The following is a 19,489-nucleotide window of genomic DNA, read 5'->3' as shown; positions in this document are numbered from 1 at the left end:
TGCTGAAGAAAACTCAATTAAGAAGCAAAAGACTTGAGTAGTTTTTTTGTTGTTTAGGGTGTGTGATGAACAGAAGGAATGCAGTGCAAGAGGTCAGTTCTCTCTGTTTTGCATTTTGCTAAGTGCATTTTACACCACGGTCCCAGCAATACTCCTGCACTACCCTTGTCCTTTTCCACTGCAGAAACCGTTAAGTCATAAAGCCAGGGCCACAAGGGCAGATCCCCTTCACCTTTATCCATGGAGAACTACTCTGAGGGGGAACCATGACTTCGTAATTCATCCTAGAGTAAGATGTCTTTATACTCCATGTCTTTCTGGTTACTCAGTGAGACAAATAAAACCTTCCTTGATAATGGAAAAAAAATAAAACTTTTCCAGCTCCTGTCTACATAAAGTCACCATCAAAGGATGAGTCAGTTTAGCTAACATCCCTAAGAAACATTTGCTATCTACTGGATTGAGTAAAATGGTGATAATTAGCACCAAACATTCCAGGCCTTACAGATCTCCTTTCATGAAGATATCATAAACATATGACTGAAGATTCTCCGGAAACAGATGGCTCTAGAATCTCTTGAGGAAAACTGCATTCAAAAGGCTGTACACACACATTGTCCACCATATGAATGAAACGAAAGATAACAATACCAAAAAGAAATAATTAAAAAAAAGCAGCATTTGAGCAAGCTTATTTGTAGCCAGAGTAACTATATTGTAACATGGAAAATCAGTCAGTAGACTGATGCCAGGCTTATGCCAGCTGAAAAAAAACCAAACAAATTCCAAAAAAAAGTTTTCATCTACTTAAATTAATTTAGAATCAAACCCAGAACTGTTGTTTTCTTCTCCCTCCTCCCTTCTCCTCTCTCTCATGCCTGCCTGTTTATTCTCCATTCTGTCTTTACTACTCTGCTTTGCTCTCAGAACACAAACTGCAGTGTTCTTGTCTGACAAACACCTCTGTGAGGTTACAGCACACCTTCTGTTCCTTCTGCCCGCTGACTGCTTCTGACTGTTAAAAATGGCTAGCTGTGCTTCTTTACTCTTTTAAACTATTTCAAAAAGTTAGTCTGTTTATCACAAAAAGCAATAGATAATTTGAGCTAGAAGTCCTGGAAAACTGCCTCTTTTAAGATATGGTGAAAAGTGCTGTGCTCATGCTGACTGCAAGGGAAGTTAACAGCTTTGTTGATAGAGGTTTTAGTTCAGTCTATCTTATTAACAGCTAAACCTGGGTCAAGTTCTTAGGCATTAGCTGGGAGAATTCTGGCTCACTGCCTGTAATTCGATTATTTGTCCCTGAGTATACAACAGCACTAGTATCTTCATCTGAAAGAGGGATTTATTTTCATTCCATTTAATATCAGCACAAAAACTTCCTCTTCTAGAAGAACTGGCCATACCCTATTTCCTTATAGAACCAGAACCCGTGGTCCACAGAAGGGCCCTTGAAGACCCTGAAAACATTCGGACTACACAGTTCTGCTTCATGCCTAGGGACACCAGGAAGCCTGTACAGTGAGTTTTCATACTTTGTGCTGACAGAGCTATGTCCTGTGGCAGCTTTGCAACACCCTGCACACAAGAGATCTCGATGGGAAGATATAGCACCCAAAATCTCACCCAAGGACGGATGCCAGCGTCGTATTGCAGGGTTTGCTGCTCCATCTAGTTCCTCCAGGAGATGCGGAAGATAGAAGAGCATAATTCTCTTTGTCATTTGCTTTTCCTACCTCTTCAATGAATGGGTTATTTACATTAGCTGTGCTCTGAACATGGCTTGGGACCTAGCTTTTTATGCATACTGACCCATGCAAGCGTTTTTTTGTTATACTTTTAGAAGTCAAAGCTAGTCATCAAGTACTGAAATGAAAACAGTTTGGAAGCTCTCTGTTGCTGTGAGGTTCAGCTATCTCTCTTGTTCCCCATCATATTACAAAAAGATGGCCTCATCACTGGTGGAGGGGGTCCCCACGGAGATGAAGAGAGTTGTCTTAAAAAGTTCAATTCTTCACTCTGTGATTTTACTAAACAAGTTGAACATTTTTGTTTTCCAACCACACCAGAGTTCTTGTGTTTGTTTGTACAACAAAGATAACGTACAAATCCATTTCCACAGACTTCAATTTTTGTCCTGTTACTCCCATAGCCCACCTGAATTATTTCTATACGTGACAGAAAAACGCAAGCAAAGTTTTTTTTGAGTTCAGCAGCAACCGAATGGGAAAAAAAGAAAGCACAAAGTTACATCATTACTTTAAAAACGGATTTCTAAGCTAAGCATGGATTGGAATCATTAAGAGGCAGGCTTTATGAATATTGTTCAATATTTTAATCTAAACTGTCTGCATAAACCCTGTAAAGATTTTCTGAGATATAATAGGAATCATTACCTACAAAATGGTTGTATTCTTTCAAGTTACAGTGATCTCTATGAGCAGTCAAAGCATGTGCTTTCCCCTATTCCCTGCATGGCAGATAGTGTCAAAATCTTTCAGAGTCTATTCCTACCTGTGATACCCCAGACAGGGAAAGTTCTGAATTCTCAAAGTGAAATTCAAATTAGGATTTTCAGAAACCAGGCAGGGCAGAAGTTTCAGCACAAGGCCTACCTGTGTATTACATGAAGCTGGGATGTGACTGGACTGTAGTTTAGGGAACTTGCAGGACTCTCTCTTCTGACTGTCATTTCCCAATGAAAAATTAATTTGAATCAGTTTAAATTTAAAACATCTGTGTTATCTGGATGCAGCATACAGGAAGACAGTAATAAAGGTACAAGAAAACTCTGCTCCTCACAATAGAAGAGGGACAGGAAGCCCAGAAATGAGAGTCAAATAAAACATTGTGCTGTTGAAGAAATATTACTACCATAAAAGACACCCCACCCCTCACAGTAGCCTTTTTCCTGTGCTGAAACTTATGTTCTATATTGCATCATTATGGTTATTCTCACTGCTATTTATTAACTTTTTACACTCGGTCTTCAGTTTAAAAGCTTGTTGCTGTTGCAGAAAAAGCACTTAATACGTGCAAAAGTTTAATGAAAAATCATGAACCTTTTCCCAAATTAAGAACACAACAAGCACTTTCATTTATATACTGCACTAACAATTAAAAACATGAGAAACATATAAAACTTATCAACTTACTACTTACTGCAGTAGTTAGAGCATCACACAGATCTGATTTGGTTTTATACTGTATTTAAGAAGCTTACAATGGAGGATCATTATCCTTCTCAGACACCAGAATCTGCCCTTGCATACTATTCTATTTCTTTTAACTTTGGCTGAATAGCAATAATGCATATGCATTATATATTGCCAAGCATTCCTTTGCACTATACATATGAAAATGCAATCATTTCTAAAGGAGTCTGAAAATGTCCCTGGTGAGAAACCTAGATGTAAACTTTCATGATTCTTTTTTTACTGTAATCAAAACCAGCAAAAGTCATTTTTTTGCATGAGGATACAGCTCAGAAGTTTGTTTCCTCCCTATCACACCACCACCTCACAGGACAGCTAACCCAAAGGGCTGAGGAACACTAGAAAGATAATTCTTTGCTACACACCTCACTAAATGGAATCATCAGGAAAAAACTGTCAGACTTTTGACCTTTTGACCTCAGGAATGCAACATGACTGCTCATTCCTGTCATATTTAGTGACAGTCTTTTCTCTATTTACATTCCCACGTTTGCCTTAATAATAAAAGTAACTGTGCTTTTATTTCAATAAACTCTAAATCCTTCAAGTCAGGAGGGCTTCTGGTACATCCATCTGAGATTCAAAGGCTGCCTTGGCTTGAAATAGACTTTTGATTGTTAAAAACCTGCGTCTTGGATCATGCTGAAATTTCTCCCTTAAGAGGAGCAAACATTGAGGCTGGATATGCAGCTGCATACAGATTGGTAGCAGCAGTGTCTGTCACTCACCTTTATACCTGGAGGGCCTCTTCGACCTGCTGTGCCCTAGGAAGGAGTGGCATGAGAGATTACATTCAGAACACTAAGCAATATGTGAAACAATAGCTTATAAAAATACATTATTCATACAATCAGATAAAATACAGCTTACAGAAAGCAGAGATTATTTTCAAAGAGAGGTTTAAAGTAAAAATGAGAAAAGAGTGGATTTGGGAAATTGTTACTCAAGTAAGCCTTAAAAAAAAGGCTTTAGATCCTTAGTGAGTGCAGAGGGAAGGCATCTCAGCAGAATTCTTGGCTAAAATAAACGGAACAAGAGCCTTCTTCTCTGTCTCTGAGGTAAGAGGTCTGCACCAGTTCGCACTGCACACTGCTCAGCAGCACTTGTGAATGTTACTTTTAAGCCTCACATTAAGGCTTTTAGGCTGCTTCTGCAGCCCAGCTGAACAGTGATCATCACTGCAGACATTTGCATTAGGAATCTTCTGACAGACTAGAAGAGGTGCCTTCATAGGTTCCAGTCTCCAGTGATTTAAAAAGTGCAGCACAGCTGCCAGTTAGTTTTTATATTGGCTTGAATAGCCAGATAGAACTTGCAGTCAGAGGAAGGAAAGAGGGATAGATTTATGTATGGTGAAATTATGAAGCAATTAAGGCCCCATAGAAAAGGCTGCACTAGGTTTAAGGCTTTTGACTTCACATGACTCAGACTTGAAATTAAGAGGACAGCAAATTCCTGATATAAAAACCAACCAACCAACCAAACAAACAAAAAACTCCACCAAAAAACCCAGCACATTGCAATACACACAAATTACTACATTTGAAGCCAAACACGTTTCTCTATGAAAATTTTAGAAATTTTTTCTTCCCTCTCATTTCAGGAGTTTTAACTGTGGGATAAAAGAAGAAGAGAAAAATTGTTTTCTTCAGTGGCAACTCCACTGTATCTTGGATAAGTTATGCCCACCCTGTATTGATTACTATTCTTACATTGGGACCAGCATCACCCTGCTCCCCTTGGAGTCCATGTGGTCCTGGGTCTCCCTGCAAAACAAAGTAATGAACAAGATCTGTAAATACTGTTCCTGATTCTTGTTTTCTTGTCCACATTCTTCTTTATATGATTCTTCTTTGCTGTTTCTCCTAAGTAATTTCATTGTGATCATCTGTATCATGCTAAATGCTGATTCTTGTTTTCTGTAAATCATTTACAATAAAAATAAAATAAAAAACCAGAGAGATCATGCTTGCATTGGATTTCCAATCCAACAGCTGCTAACATGGTCAACTGATACGTGGTCAAGGCTGTTGTGAAATTATTTTTGTTGACTTCATTCTTTCAGTTAGACTTGAGAAAGTTTGATGAGGTTTGCTGCCAAGAAGCCATCATAACACAAAGCGTGACCCTCACATTTTTTCTACTACTTTCAGCATACTCTACATACATATACATGCACAGGCATGTGTCTGAACATGTTCACACAACTCTACTTGTTCAAATAGAATCAAACTTCTAAAATAGTGGATTTTTCTCAGATGTTGCTAGTTGTCACCCTTTTAAGCTTTCATCCACCACCACTTATATACTACTATCCAGTTACTTACTATCTTTGCTTATCTTTCCAAAGTGCAATGGTAAAATGGGCTGTGTTATTCTGTTATGCTTCTTTTCATATAATATTACACAAACACCTTGTAAAAATTCAGACATCACTATACAAGCACATAGTCAAGCTCTTATATCATAGATACAGGTCAAAATGGAGTTTATCCACCATGCTGAGGAAATAGCAGTTACATAGTAAAATGAGTAAAGCCTGCTGATACCAAAAGCATTTTTCCCAGCATGGCTTTTTACAGTATCCTTACAGCCTATTACTAGAAACCTCCCAGGTCGGTGATGTAAATGTGTAATAGAATAATATATTTACATTAAATCCATATCTTCCTCTCTATACTCAGCTCTATATCATGAGAATACATCCATAGTCTTTTTTAGCCTTTTTAACTTTTTTTTTTTTACAGTATCAAGCACTTCTCAAAGCTTTCTGTGCTGCAGACATCCACTAAAGGCAAAACACAAAATAAAAGAGCTGCTTAGTCACTGGACAGTAAATTGAACTTAGCAGTTCTCTCTGTCTGAGAACTTACAGTATCTCCCTGTAATATAGAGCTACTTGCTTACCTGCCATGCTGAGTTTCCCTTTTCACCCTTAGGACCAGGAACATTATTGCTAGTCCCAGGATCTCCCTGGAAAAGTTAAGCAGAAAGCTCAGCGTTTGCAGTGAGCACACCTTTATTATTCTGATTACTGAGGCAGGATATGGAAATATGATTAATGAGATTTGTCATTGCAGCCAACAAGTAATACAAAGGCTATTTTAAATGAAGATGCTTGTAAGAACACTATATAGGCAGTTCTGCAAAGTCCACAAGTTCCTTTTGCAAAGAGATGAAAAGAAATATTACTAATGGGCCACAAAGTAAACCCTGAAAATGTGAGGCTGTTCTGGTTGTCTGGATATAGTTAACTGAGTTAAAGTCATGACTCGTTAGCAAGTTTCAGATGTGGTTACACTAGAATGGAGTTCTATTTCGCCACTTAATGCTAGACACAGGTGAAATCCTGATCTCTCAAAAAGGCACATTAACAGGACACCTGATTTCTTTTTATAAGCATTAGAAGCTAGGAGCCAACACTACATTTGACTGTTTGGAACAGAGGTCTTTGAAATACGTGTGAGAAGTTTTAAAGTTGTGATACAAGAAGTGCAGTGTTTCCACTGAAATTTTAGTCCTTGGAGACTGCATTTATATAGGGGCTCTGAAGCATGCAAGGGAAAAAATGTCAGGATAAAGTAGTAACTTGCTTTTGCATCATTATAAGTTGCTAACCAAGAGTCAGTGCATAGGGTTGTTCAAGTGATCCAGAAATTCTTCTGTAGGGTGGGAACCACCAGTGAGGACTAAATAGCTCCAAAATGAGTTATGTTGCCCATTTTAAAAACAAACAAAACAAAAATGCAAAGAATGAGCAGGAGACTTGAGGCTTAAAAGTCTACTTCCAAACACATCAGCCCATCTGCATCTAAAGAGTTCAGGACTCCTGAAACACACCATACTTCTTGCAGAGTACTGCACCATCTATGATAGGGAAAAAGTCTTAAAATCACATATATTTCAGGCAGGTCCATCACAAAATCCAGGCACAAATCAGTGCAATCCAGTAAAAATGAAGGCACATACTTACATGATCTCCTCTTAGACCAGATTCTCCTCGTTCACCTGGTTCTCCTCTGGGGCCTTTTCTGCCCTAAATTCATAAAAAGAGAACAAGCAATTCAGGTTCAGGTAGAAACAGTATTTGTGGTAGAGGAAGGCCAGGTAAGAGAACAAAGATTTGTTTAAGTCAATGGGGTTACATTGATTTACAGCAGAAGCCACGTAATATTAGAGAACAGGAAGCTATTAATAACAACTCACAGACATTACAGATGGCATTACACTTTGGAAAGACGTTTGCATAAAATCTAAACATTACTATAAAGGATACTTCACCCGTTTTCCTGTGTTGCCTTTTTCTCCAGAAGGTCCGGGAAATCCATGTTCTCCCTAGATGCACAAAGGGGGAAGAAAGAAGAAAAAATGACTGGTTGTTCTTTCTGATAACTGTGGTTTCCAAATTTTGTCTGGCAGAACTCAATTTCAGTCAGAGATGTAACTCTAAACACTAGAATTTCTGTTCAGGTTTAAAGCCCATTCAAAGGCACAAAAAACTGTACTTTTGAACTCTGAGGTAGGGATCTTTAATTGCACTGCACATTTAAAACAATGATTACCTGCTCTCCATCAGTGCCATCAAATCCACTCTCACCATATTCACCCTGCAGCAATAAGCAAAAAAAACCCCTATTAGCATCAGTTCACTTGCCTCTTTGACCAAGGGAAGAAGTATTCACCCTGCTTTTGGGAACTTGAAGAAGAATATTGGGTTTCAATGGCTAGCAAGAATAATTAAGAATATTAATTATAAATAGGAATTAATAATTCAGATTTTTAATGTATTAACTTTTAAAACCAATTATAGTTAAGAACATTTAATAAGAGCAATGGTTGTTAAAGCTATAGATCTTCATCAGGATTTAAATTCTGCTTTTCCGTTTGTTAGCTTTCAAATCTTTTTTCCAACTGCACCACCTTCAAAATCTAGATATATTCCAAAATATAACACTAATATCTGACCTAACATGCTGATCATCTTGTAATTCTGGTGTCAACCATCATACGTGTTTATACTTTTATTTAATAAAACAGTTTTATACTGTGAACAGTGTATTGAAAAGCTCCCAAGAATAACTATTATAAAAACAATTACCGATGACTGATTTTAGGATTTAGGACTTGATAAAGAAATTTCACTACTGTTTCAGCAATGCGATGCTTGCCACATAACCAGCAGTCACATTCCCATTCAAACACACTCTGCTCCTCTCTTCCCTTTGTCTGCAAAAATGAATCACCATGTTGCAACCATTTATGGAATCTGTTTTCTCACAAAACACCCATCCCAACCTCATGGAGTCTGCAATGGTAAATTGTTGTTCAGATGAAGAGTGATGCTTCTGAATAGAGTTATAACTGTGAGAACCTTATTTCATTTATGTACAGTCCACAATGTTTCAGATCTGGCCAAATAACACACTCAATTTTTAAAGGATATTTTGTAGTGCTGCTTCTGTCTCTCTTGAATGGCATAAAAATGGAATTAACTGTGATGTTTTTATTTTGTAGAAAGAAATGAAATTAGCAGAGACCACTACCCTGAAAGCTGAAAAGACATTCAACAAATCACTGAAAGTAGCACAAGAGCATGTTGTAAATGCTAGTTGAACCAACAGGAATTTCACTCTGATAGAGGCTACAGATACAATTGCTTTGCAGGTTTTGCTGATAAATTGACTTTGCCAAGCCACCTAGCTAAAGTTCCTGCGGAAAATTTCATTCATTTATAACAGTTTTGTATGTACTGCGAGACAAATTAGCTGGCTGTACATTTTGGCCTAAGATTAATGTCACAAACAGGAATTTCTTGAACAAGTATTCCAGAAGAATTCTGAGTACTGAGCAAGCAATCACAACTTTCATTCATCTTAGTTTTTCCCTCACTTATTTCCTACCTCAGAAGACCTGAGCCAAACTTCATAGTATTAAATTTTCATTATTGCCTTTTTACTCCAAGTAGCTGTACTAAAATCCCTTGGAGACTTCAATAAACTGCCTCAACCTTACTAAGTTAGCAGTATTGAACTGCATTTTTATATGCTGAAAGTTTCATATTTTCGTTTAAAAAATAGCTGATATAATGACATAATATAATGAAGACATTCATAAATTCATTGGATTTCAGTGGGGTTTGTACTCCTGATAAGTCCTACTGTACAATTAATCTTGGACAAATCGAAAATCATAAGAAAGCAATCATCACTCCCCCCTTCTATAATTAGATGTCTCAGATATTTCAAATGAGGACAAATTATTTGAGGCAACAGAGCAGAAAATGGAAAAGGAAAGAAAAACACATGGGAGGATTAAAAAAAGTCTGTAGAGAGTAATACTTTAAATAGAGCTGAGGTATCAGAAACACTCTCCAAACTTTCTCACATATACAGCTGCTCAGGTTTGGAAGCAAATATTTTCTGAGTCTTTGAGGCTCCTAAATCTTTTCTAGGAGTGGTTTTGTCATCAAAGCACCCAATACAATTTGAATTTCATTTTAATTGTTCTAGCTTGGAAATTAATATTGTCATTACGATCACTGTCTTCCGAGCGTCATATTTTATTAGTGAATTGGTGACAATATCTCTTTGATGAACAGGTATGTTTGAAAGGTTAAATAAGCAGAGCTGCAAGATCAGCGGATGACAAAAACAGATGAAGAAAAGTTTGGATGTTGAAAAAGTGTCACTAATGATTTGTGAAAATGCTGTCCCAATCTGGAAAACATATTAGTCACAATCTTTTTTCCCCCCTTTCTGCTCTGTTTCCTCAACAATTAGAATATGAGATTCAGCTGACCAGAATTACCACCTTGGCAGATTATTAAAATAGCCAGTAAATAAATTCCTTTCCTCTCAATCAGACTAAATCAACTACAACTGTGACTATGCTAAAAATACAAATAAGACTGCCTGTTTTTAATATTGTGATACCAAACAGCTCACACTTAACTCCACTCTTATACAACCACAGCAAAAGTATATTAAATAATCTGAGGTTTTTACACTGTTTTCCTTCCTTGTTGGTACTTTCATCTTACAAGATAACATGAACTTAAAAGAAAGAACACTGTTCTCAAAGAAAATCGATCACACATGAAAACACATACCTGACTTCCTCTATAGCCTCTGGCGCCCTGAAATTGAAAATAAAGACAGATTAAATTTGGTGAAAGTATTTTTATTGAGCTTGAGAAACAGGGCATAATAGCTTGCTATGCGGAGGCATGCTGGGCTCAGCCCCTACTGTAAATCCCCCTATTGTCCCATATGTCTTCCTGTGGGAAGACAGTATAGCCTTCATTTTCATTCCTGTTCTGTAAAGCTCTATAGCTCTATCTAAGATCAGTCTGGAGCTGGTGGTGGAAGTCATTGGCAAGTTGCTGAGTCAGCAAACTCCTTAGCCATTTGACCATGCTTCGGTTACACCAAGCACCTCTCAAAAGGAGACAGCAAAAATTGTCTGCTGTTCTTACAGCTGAGTCTTGCTGTTCATGAAGACAGCACAGGGATTATTCCTCAGTACAGAAAACAGGTTTGTGGGGCTTGTGGTTTAACCTGGCAGGCAGCTAAGCACCATGCAGCCTTTCACTCACTCCCCGCCTCCCTGGTAGGGTGGGGGAGTGAATCAGAGGAAAAAGGTCAGAACACTCATGGGATGAGATAGGAACAGCTTAATGACTGAAATACATTAAATTAAAGTAATAATAATAACAATGATAAAAAGTATAATAATAACAAGAACAACAATAATAAAACGCAAAGTTATACTCAGCTCACATAGCAGTCGCTGGCTGTGCACTCCCAGTAGTGAACGCCAGATAAGACAACGAACACTGTGAGCACAACAGCTCCAGCAAAAACATGACAGTCTCAATGAGCAGGGGACTAGGCCCTGGGAGCAGAACAATGGGTGAGACCCTCTGGGGATAGCAATCATCAGGGAAACAAAGAAAGCTGTCACCAGCAAACTCTCCAGTTTACAGTGCGCAAGGTGTTTATTATTTGGTATGGTATGAAATACTCCCGTTAGACAGCTTGGGTCAGCTGCCCTGGCTTTCACCCTCCCCAGCTTCTCCACCTGGCTAACTCAAAACTGCTAAAGACCTTAATCACTATAGTAAACTCTCATACCAGTACTGGCCAAAAACTAAAAGAAAGCATCTTATAAACTTCGTTTTCCACTAAATTGAGTACTGTAGTCTTTTCAGAAATGCAGCTCTCCTGAATAAAAAACTGATTCTATGATTCTATGATTCTATCCCAGAGAAACCAGGACAGTGGGAAAGAAAATGAGGAAATGTTTCAAAGTAACATACTTGCCTTATGGCCTCTGGCACCTGGACATCCTCTGTCTCCTTGAGTCCCATTGAAACCAACTGGGCCTCTCTCCCCCTAAGAAACAAAAGAGAATGTTCAAACTCATCCATACAATGATGGCCACTGGTTATGTCATCATATAAGATTAAAGCATGAAAGAATTATATCACCATTCATTGCACTAAGGACACAAATGCAAGCCACATGGAAGTTTTCATATTGGCCATAACAGTACAGTCAATTATTAGTTTGAGTTGCACCTGCTTCTCTGCTCTCACTATCATGCCATGTATTAGACTGCACATCTCTGACTGAAATCTCTGTACTTGAAGGCAGGTCTTTTGGTGGGGTTCTTTAAAACTGAATATTGAATGACATTCCTCTAGTCACTGATCTCTAAAGACTTCTATTCCAGGTTTGTTAGCATAATAGTTCTAAAAAAAAATTGGAAAGAAAGCAGTGTCTCCCAGCAGATCCCCTTAAAATTGCTGCCTAAAAAGATAACCAGAATGAGAACAAATATACAGAAAACATGAGAGTTCCTGTACTACCATGAAAAAGAGAGGACAAACTTGAAGAGCCTAAGATGAGAAGAACAAAGACCATTCTCTTACTTTTCTCATCTTTAAAGAAAACTTTCTCTCTCTAAGCTAGCAAAAAAGCAACATGGATCACATTCCAGATTAAATTAGACAATGGTTCCACAGAACCACACCACAATACGAAAAAACAGAAGTTTAAGCATTGTGGCCAAGTTCCATTTCCTCTGTGAAAGAGTACTACACCATGATAAACCAGAGCTGTCCAGCATTATCTCCTCAACCTCCTTTCCTTGTGGCATCATCTGTAGCCTGTTATCAGCAGTCTACTTTCTGCTGTGTATTTACTACATTCAACTGTTTTGGATGCTTCAAATTCTTATCTTGTGACTGGAAAAGAAATTCAGCCTTTAGCAAGGAAAATTTACAACATGAAACACATTTCCTCACACACAGGAGACTGAGAAAGTTTCTGAAAGTGTGGACATGATTTTTCATTGTTCCCCAGTAAAGAAAAGGAAAACAAAGGGACCAGAAAACTCAGAAACAAGACTTCTGTAATTTATCTGTTCTAGAAAATTATTCTGGATTCTCATGTCAAAAACAGAAAATCAATTTCATACAAAAACAAATTCAAAATCGTTTTCACCCCTTCACCACTTCAAAAAAGACAAGATTTAGAAGTTTTCAAATCAAAATGCTGTGGTGAAAAATTTGGAGCATCCCATTTCAATGTGTTCAAAATGTTTCTCATTTTAAAAAACTCTCAGGGCTTGAACTTCCAATTCCTACTTATATCATGTCATTCATATCTATGAAAGGATGTGAAAATAGTTCTATTCCTGAGTAACACAAATATTTTTAAGTCATTCTGGAAATTACTCATATGGAATGTTATTCTATTTTTCGGGAAATCAGGCCACCTGAAAAAATGGAAACTGCTCCAGTAGTCCCAGCCAGTGATTTCCAAAGAAATTGTAAAACCACCATCACAATGCACTTTCTTGATAAAACAACAGTTTTTTTCCACTACCGTCTTTCTCTCAATAGACTGTAGGCTTACTGCAGGCTGCCTCACCAAAGGCAAATTCAGGCTGAACAGTCAACTGTGAGAACTGGAACTACTCCAATGTGGATTTTACAGTTAAGTACAGAGATAAATCCTTGGCTGGTTCTTGGTTTGCAGGATTCTCACAGATATTTAGGAGTAATATTCATGTAATGGGTACAGTGTTGTAAACCTAGTTCTGCACTTGTGGTGCTAAGGAAATTACGTCTTATTCTTTGCGAGATTTTTGTCTGTTTGTTTCTAGACAGCAAAAGAGGAAGAAATGCTCTTACCGGGTTGGGCTTTGGCTTGTGCACATAATGTTCAAGTTTATGTCAGGAACAGCACACCACAAAGGATTTAAGATCACTAAAACACACTAAAAATTTAGCTTTGTCATCCAGTCATAAGATATTCACTCATGCCAAGAAGGGAAAGGGATGGCCTCTTCCACAAGAACTATAAGCACTAAATCTGGTAGAGTCTGTCATGAAAATGAGTATATGAGTTAGCCATACATAGGTCACATAAGATGCTGCTGTGTGATTCTTTCTAACTAATTCTGTTTCTGCATTAGAAATTATTACTAACTATGGTGAGGTGCAGATGCAAAGAATCAAGTCCATATGTTTACCTTCAGATATATATTGCTTAAACACATTTTAAGTTAACATTGATGAGCACTGAGTGAATGAGTAAGTGCAGACAGGCCTAGGCACCAATCAACAACATCTTAGCAGGAAGGAATAATGTTTACTTACAATCCCACCTTCCTCACCAGGATGGCCAGGAGATCCTCTGTAACCCATACTTCCCTGAAAAACAGGAATTTAAGAGATAAGTGACACTGTTCTCCAAGCACACTGGATCCATTTCTGTCGGATTACTCTGCACATGGAGATAGAAAACATTTCCTGAAAGTTAGATCTGGTTATGCTGAGAAGGGCAGACTCCATCAACTACATTTACACAGACACTCTGCACAGTCCTATGTACTTGACATGGCTGTGAAAAAAAATAAACAATGTTCAATATAAAATTCAGTATGTTATTTCAGGAAACTGCCTGACGGGTTAACAAAGCTCATTGGTCTCTTTGGTCAAATTAAATCTCTCCTTAGCGATTTGGAAAAGGAAGCATTATACAGAAATGAATCTTTAAGGTGAAATGAAAAATATAAGCAGTTGAAAACGTGTTAGGACAGAGATATTGCAATACCTTACAAAGACTTTTAGGAATATTGCAATTTTGTATTTGAAGTGATGCAAATGTCATACACTCAGGGCAAAAACTTGAACAGAGAGAAACTAGAACAAACAGAATTTCTAGCAATGAAAATGAACAAAAATGAGACATGAATCTGTGCTGCAAAAACATGTTTTTACAATTATAGGCTGTAAAACCCAGGCATCGTGTCTGTCTGCAAAACAACTATGTCTACATTCTGAACACAGTTTTGTCTAAGCATGTTAATGTAGACATTTTAATAACCCAGAAAGTTGTAAGAAAATCAACAAGAGCGATGGAAGAAATTAGTAAATTGGTTTATGAATAAATATTAGAAGACTGTACTTTTGCTAAGAGATAGCCAAAAATGCATTTAACTGTAACTATATAACTGAAGAGTGTGAACTACAGATATAATTTGCTTACCATGCTACAGGAGTAAATAGAAATAACGGAATGAATAGTAGTGAAATTGAGACAATATATACTAAAAACCTTAATAATGAAGCCTACTAGCATGCTGTAGAAGTGGTGTAATCTGTAATGCTTGAAATGCTTAAAAAATAGAAAATCTTAAAGTGTGTAAGTATTGGATCAGAAGAAACTCATAGAAGAGGATATCTGGAATAATAAGGGTACAAAAGGGTAAGGCTCACACCTAGTGAAGAAGGATTATTTTCTCCTCTCAGCTTGTCAGCTGGAAGTTTCTCGTTCGCAATTACTAATAAGGCTCTTGGTTAATCAGATGCAATTTTTAAATCTGTCTCCATTATCTGCTGAACTGATGCAAAAGAGTGGTTAATGATTTTTATATGTAGGAATGATTTTCATTACAAAAATACTTTTGCAATAGGAGCCAGCAGCAGAGAAATGATCATACTTCATGTTTCTCCTTCATCTGTTCTAACAGCAAAGGTCATGGGCGCATGTATGCATGCTCTGAAATACTACAAAAAATGAAAATACTCTGAAAAATGAAACAATTCTGAAGTAATGTCTATCTTAGCTCTCCTACCTTCCTTCCAGGACTTCCCTGGCCACCACGATCACCATTTTCTCCAAGGCATTTACAAACAACCTTACAGCATTTCCGTTCTGCAACAGTATCCTGAAAAATGACAAGAAACATTTCATTTATATAATCATAAAACACAGAATTATTCCCCTCCCTTTTGTTTATATCACAAAAGGACTTACAAGGTTTCTCTGTAAGATGTTTGCAATCTCTGCAAACCCAATGCTTAGAGGTTTGTTGTATTCAAAACCTCTGCCAAACTCTATTTCTCGAAGTTCAGTCAAGTTCTGTGTATTATCCAGGCCAACTAATAGAAATGCATCAAGACCTTCAACATAAGCATAGATTTAAATTAGTGAATGCCTGAAGTATATTATTTAACCAACAATATCATTGTGAATAACACCATTTCCCTAGAAGACTCATACATTTTATGGCTTCAGCACAGTACGTTAAAAGAAATGAAGCTATTGAGAAGAATGTGTAAGAGAAAAATTCAGTCCAGACTGTTACTCAGTGCCCAAACAGAAATATAAAACTGTTTTCTCCAGCAGAAGTCAGAGTTGGGTCAAACCTCTGGTCCTGCACTCATCAGTGAGAAGGGCTGCAATGAATTACCCCAGCTGCTGGAGCTGGATTCTAGAAACCAGAGCCATCCCAGGGCCTCTGCACCCCTAAGCATGTTTCTGGCATCATCTGCCAACCAGTGTGCACTGGTTCACATGGAGAAGCAGAAACTCCCTCAGTGATTTCTGAGGAATGCAATATGACCATAGAGAGAGAAGGTTATGTGGTTAAGTTGCAAGTGAGATAGTAATACATTGGGCCATTGGTAGTAGGAGCCTGGAGCATCAATGCATGACTATAATACCTTTAAAGCGAAGGGAGTCAGCTGCTTTTTGGAGATCTTCCAGTGAATCATCCAGCCCATCTGAAAATACTAACAAAATCTGTCAGGAAAGAGAACAATGCCAAGACAATTGAGAAGAGACTAAAAGTTAAGTCACTGTAAAAAGTATAGTAAACTGGCTATAAAGTGGTCAAATTGCACTACACTGTGGTGGATCTGAAACGTGCTGGAATAAATGCAGAGAAGGAAAGAGGACTGAACACAAGATGCTTTTAAGCAATCTTTTCATTTTAAAAACATGGGGATGGGGGGTAAATGTGGGGTACTAGCATGGGCATTATGTATGTTTACAAAGCTTTCATGTATATAAAGCTCTTGTTGGAACACATTTGAGTTTGTGTTGTCAAAATCCGGGAATTTGGTCCAACTCTTTTGCTGGAAAGCAAACAATAAAGAAGAAATGCAAACAACAGAGAATCCCTATCCCTGATGAGGTTTATAACTAATAATCTTTACAGATTAAGCATGTTATTGCTCAGGATCATAGGGAGATTAAATTGTGATTTCGTGTGCATTCTGAAGTCTTGTATTTTCAATTTGCACATAAACAGAATCAGAAAGGAATATTAATCCACTTGTAAAGTGCTGAGTTACACTGCATATTTATTTATAGTAGTAATGCATAAGCAGAAAGAAGCTTTGCTTGACTCTAATCTTCAACAGCAATCTAACAGAATTGGCAATTAGGAGAAAAAAGCACTGCTTTTACTTCTATGCCACACAAGTTCTCTCTACTGAGGCCCAACGCGTGCAAAATCGTATGTGGACAAGTTTCCTGATCAGAATAAAATGACACTTCAAGAAATCTTTGGGGAAAATATCAGTATTAAATATGCACCAAATTACAACCTTAATTGGTAAGCCATACCTATGCAAATGTTGTAAAAAAGCAGAACGCCAACTTCCATCTGAAAGCAGCAGAATTCATAACAATATTGCTTTCTCACTCCACATCAGATTAAAATTAACCTCTTATAAAAGTTAAAATAAGGTTCATAGAGGAAATCTCTTATGCATTCTGCAAGGGCTACCCTGTCCTTTCTCATTAGGACGGTCTTCCTGCATGGAGACCTCAGCAAGTGATAATATTCAAACAGCTACTACAGGACATGCTCTGTGCTTCACTGAGTCAGTGCCTTATTAAGAATAAACTGTCACAGCAATGACCCTGAAACCCTCCAATAACATCCAACTTTCTTTCACCTGTGTGGAAAGATACTCCATTCGCTTCAGAAGAGATTAGATCAAGCCTTCTGCTTCTCTCTTCACCTCACTTCAAGACAGATGAAATAACTGCAGTGCCTATACAGATTTTTCGGATCATGGGTCATCCCTAAGCAGAACCTAACTTTGTTATTTGAAATTATTTGACAAGTTAACTACACAAATAAACTTCTGTAAACAAATTTCTTGGACGATGTTTTCTGTGACTTCTGTTTAGAGCTACGAGTATTCTGGAGAGAGATTCAGGATCAGGATTTAGAGTTTCTGAAAGAGAAACATTCCACCAAGTAGAAAGACATTTCACTGTAGATATAAGAAGGTTTTCTGTATGAATACTCAAGATCATATGTATAAACCCAAATGTTATGGGTACTGCAGGAGTGCTCAGGGAATCAGAACCGATATATGAAGTTATATCAGGGCAAATGAAAGAACAGGAGGTTCTACATAAACATAAGGAAACTTTTTTTTACTGTGAGGTTAACTGAACACTGGCACAGGCTGGCTAGAGAGACTGGAGTCTCCATTCTTACAGATACTCAAAAGCCATCTGGACATACTCCTGGGCAGCGTGCTCTAGTTAACCTTCCTGGAATGGGGCCTTTGGACAAAGTGACCTCCAGAGGTTCCTCAACCATTCTGTGAAATTTTTTCTTGGATTCACCAATTCCTGAACTACCTTTTTGTGTCCCTGGAGTACTCAGCATCAGTCTGTAGACATCAAACTGTCTCATTTTCCAATATATATGTTCACACCATTAAGTTACCTTCACTTTAGCAGAGGTCACACTGAAGAACTTCTCCTCAAGTGCCTGTAAGTAGTCTGCATTGAGGAACGTGTCTACACTGGTCTGTGCATCTGAAAACTTCTGGATGGTCTCCTCGTTATATTCTTCAAAATCAGAGTCAAAGATGAGTTGTTTGGTCTGTGCCAATACTTGGAACTTGAATCTAATGTTGACTGGAGAGCCAGCATTACAGCTGGTATTTGGCAGCGATTTCATCTGGAGTAAAAGCTTGGGGAGGAATGCTTGCAGTTTCTGTTTCAGAAGGACCGTGGATGCTGGCTGCATGCGCCTTGAAATATCAATTGCTACAGAAAGATCTATGTCACAATCTGAAAAAAGTAGAAGAAACAGGAAACTATAAACATACACTATTTATGATCTTGTCTTTTGTCAGAAACATGTGAGTGGAACAAAATTCAATATGGTTGATTTAAAATCAAAAGTCAGAGCCAGTGAGATAGGCTTTCCCTAAAATGCCATCAGCCCACCAGTTTCAGTGGGGCTATGTGAACTTGCAGATACTAAGGTCTACATTACTGGTCACTGATCTCCAGCTGTCAAATATCCTCAAAGGACGTAATTGTGCAAATGTTTGTGAGCTTTGCTACCAACTGAGAATGTGCAACATACATTCCAATTGCAATGGGAAGCATGATGGCTGACTGTGTTTTATCACTTTGTTCCAAGACCAGATAATACATACAAATGTAGAACAGGCCGAAGAAACAAATGTGAGAGAAAGAGGCAGCCCTGCTTACATGCAATGCCATATATCCACTGTGAATAACAGCTGCTGTAAGGTGAGGGCTACCTCAGTTACGGAATTGCTTGTGAGCAATCAGTTCCTGATGATAATAGCAAATACCTCAATGTGGTTAATTCCTCCCACTTTCCCAATCATCTTGCCCTCATTGAGCAGCTAAACCACTTGTCTTATTTCTTTACTACCTTGGTGTCTTCATTTAGGTAGTTATTCTATCACCTGATGATCCCTCCCCACCCGAGGAAGAAGGGGAAAGGAGACACAGGGATTGAAATAAAAACAGACTTAATAAAATAATAAGAAACTAACATTAATACCAATATTAACATAAAATATGCAAAGTTATACCCAGCCCACATTGTAGTAGCAAGCTGTTCACTCCCAGCAGTGAATGCTAAATGACAGACACTGCAAGTGCCACAGCTTCAGCAAAAACATGACA

General features: G+C 37.9%; 1 protein-coding gene across 1 annotated transcript in view; it reads right to left on the bottom strand.

Annotated features, from left to right (window-relative positions):
• LOC104539218 (collagen alpha-4(VI) chain-like) overlaps nt 1–18,613 on the bottom strand; it is a gene marked incomplete at its 5' end in the record, with an annotated part of 28,184 nt that extends 9,571 nt beyond the window's left edge. The window contains 12 exons of the mRNA XM_010182691.1: nt 3,944–3,979; nt 4,928–4,981; nt 6,123–6,188; nt 7,189–7,251; nt 7,778–7,822; nt 10,324–10,350; nt 11,537–11,608; nt 13,882–13,935; nt 15,363–15,455; nt 15,545–15,690; nt 16,234–16,312; nt 18,264–18,613. Coding sequence (XP_010180993.1) covers nt 3,944–3,979; nt 4,928–4,981; nt 6,123–6,188; nt 7,189–7,251; nt 7,778–7,822; nt 10,324–10,350; nt 11,537–11,608; nt 13,882–13,935; nt 15,363–15,455; nt 15,545–15,690; nt 16,234–16,312; nt 18,264–18,613 — 1,085 coding nt within the window. The remainder of the gene's footprint in view (nt 1–3,943; nt 3,980–4,927; nt 4,982–6,122; nt 6,189–7,188; nt 7,252–7,777; nt 7,823–10,323; nt 10,351–11,536; nt 11,609–13,881; nt 13,936–15,362; nt 15,456–15,544; nt 15,691–16,233; nt 16,313–18,263) is intronic.
• Between the last annotated feature and the right edge of the window lie 876 nt (nt 18,614–19,489).

Source organism: Mesitornis unicolor, unplaced genomic scaffold (genome assembly GCF_000695765.1).
Source record: "Mesitornis unicolor isolate BGI_N332 unplaced genomic scaffold, ASM69576v1 scaffold4084, whole genome shotgun sequence".
Taxonomy (NCBI): Eukaryota; Metazoa; Chordata; class Aves; order Mesitornithiformes; family Mesitornithidae; genus Mesitornis; species Mesitornis unicolor.
The sequence above is the reverse complement of the archived record's forward strand: the minus strand, read 5'-3'. Positions and strand labels throughout refer to the sequence as shown.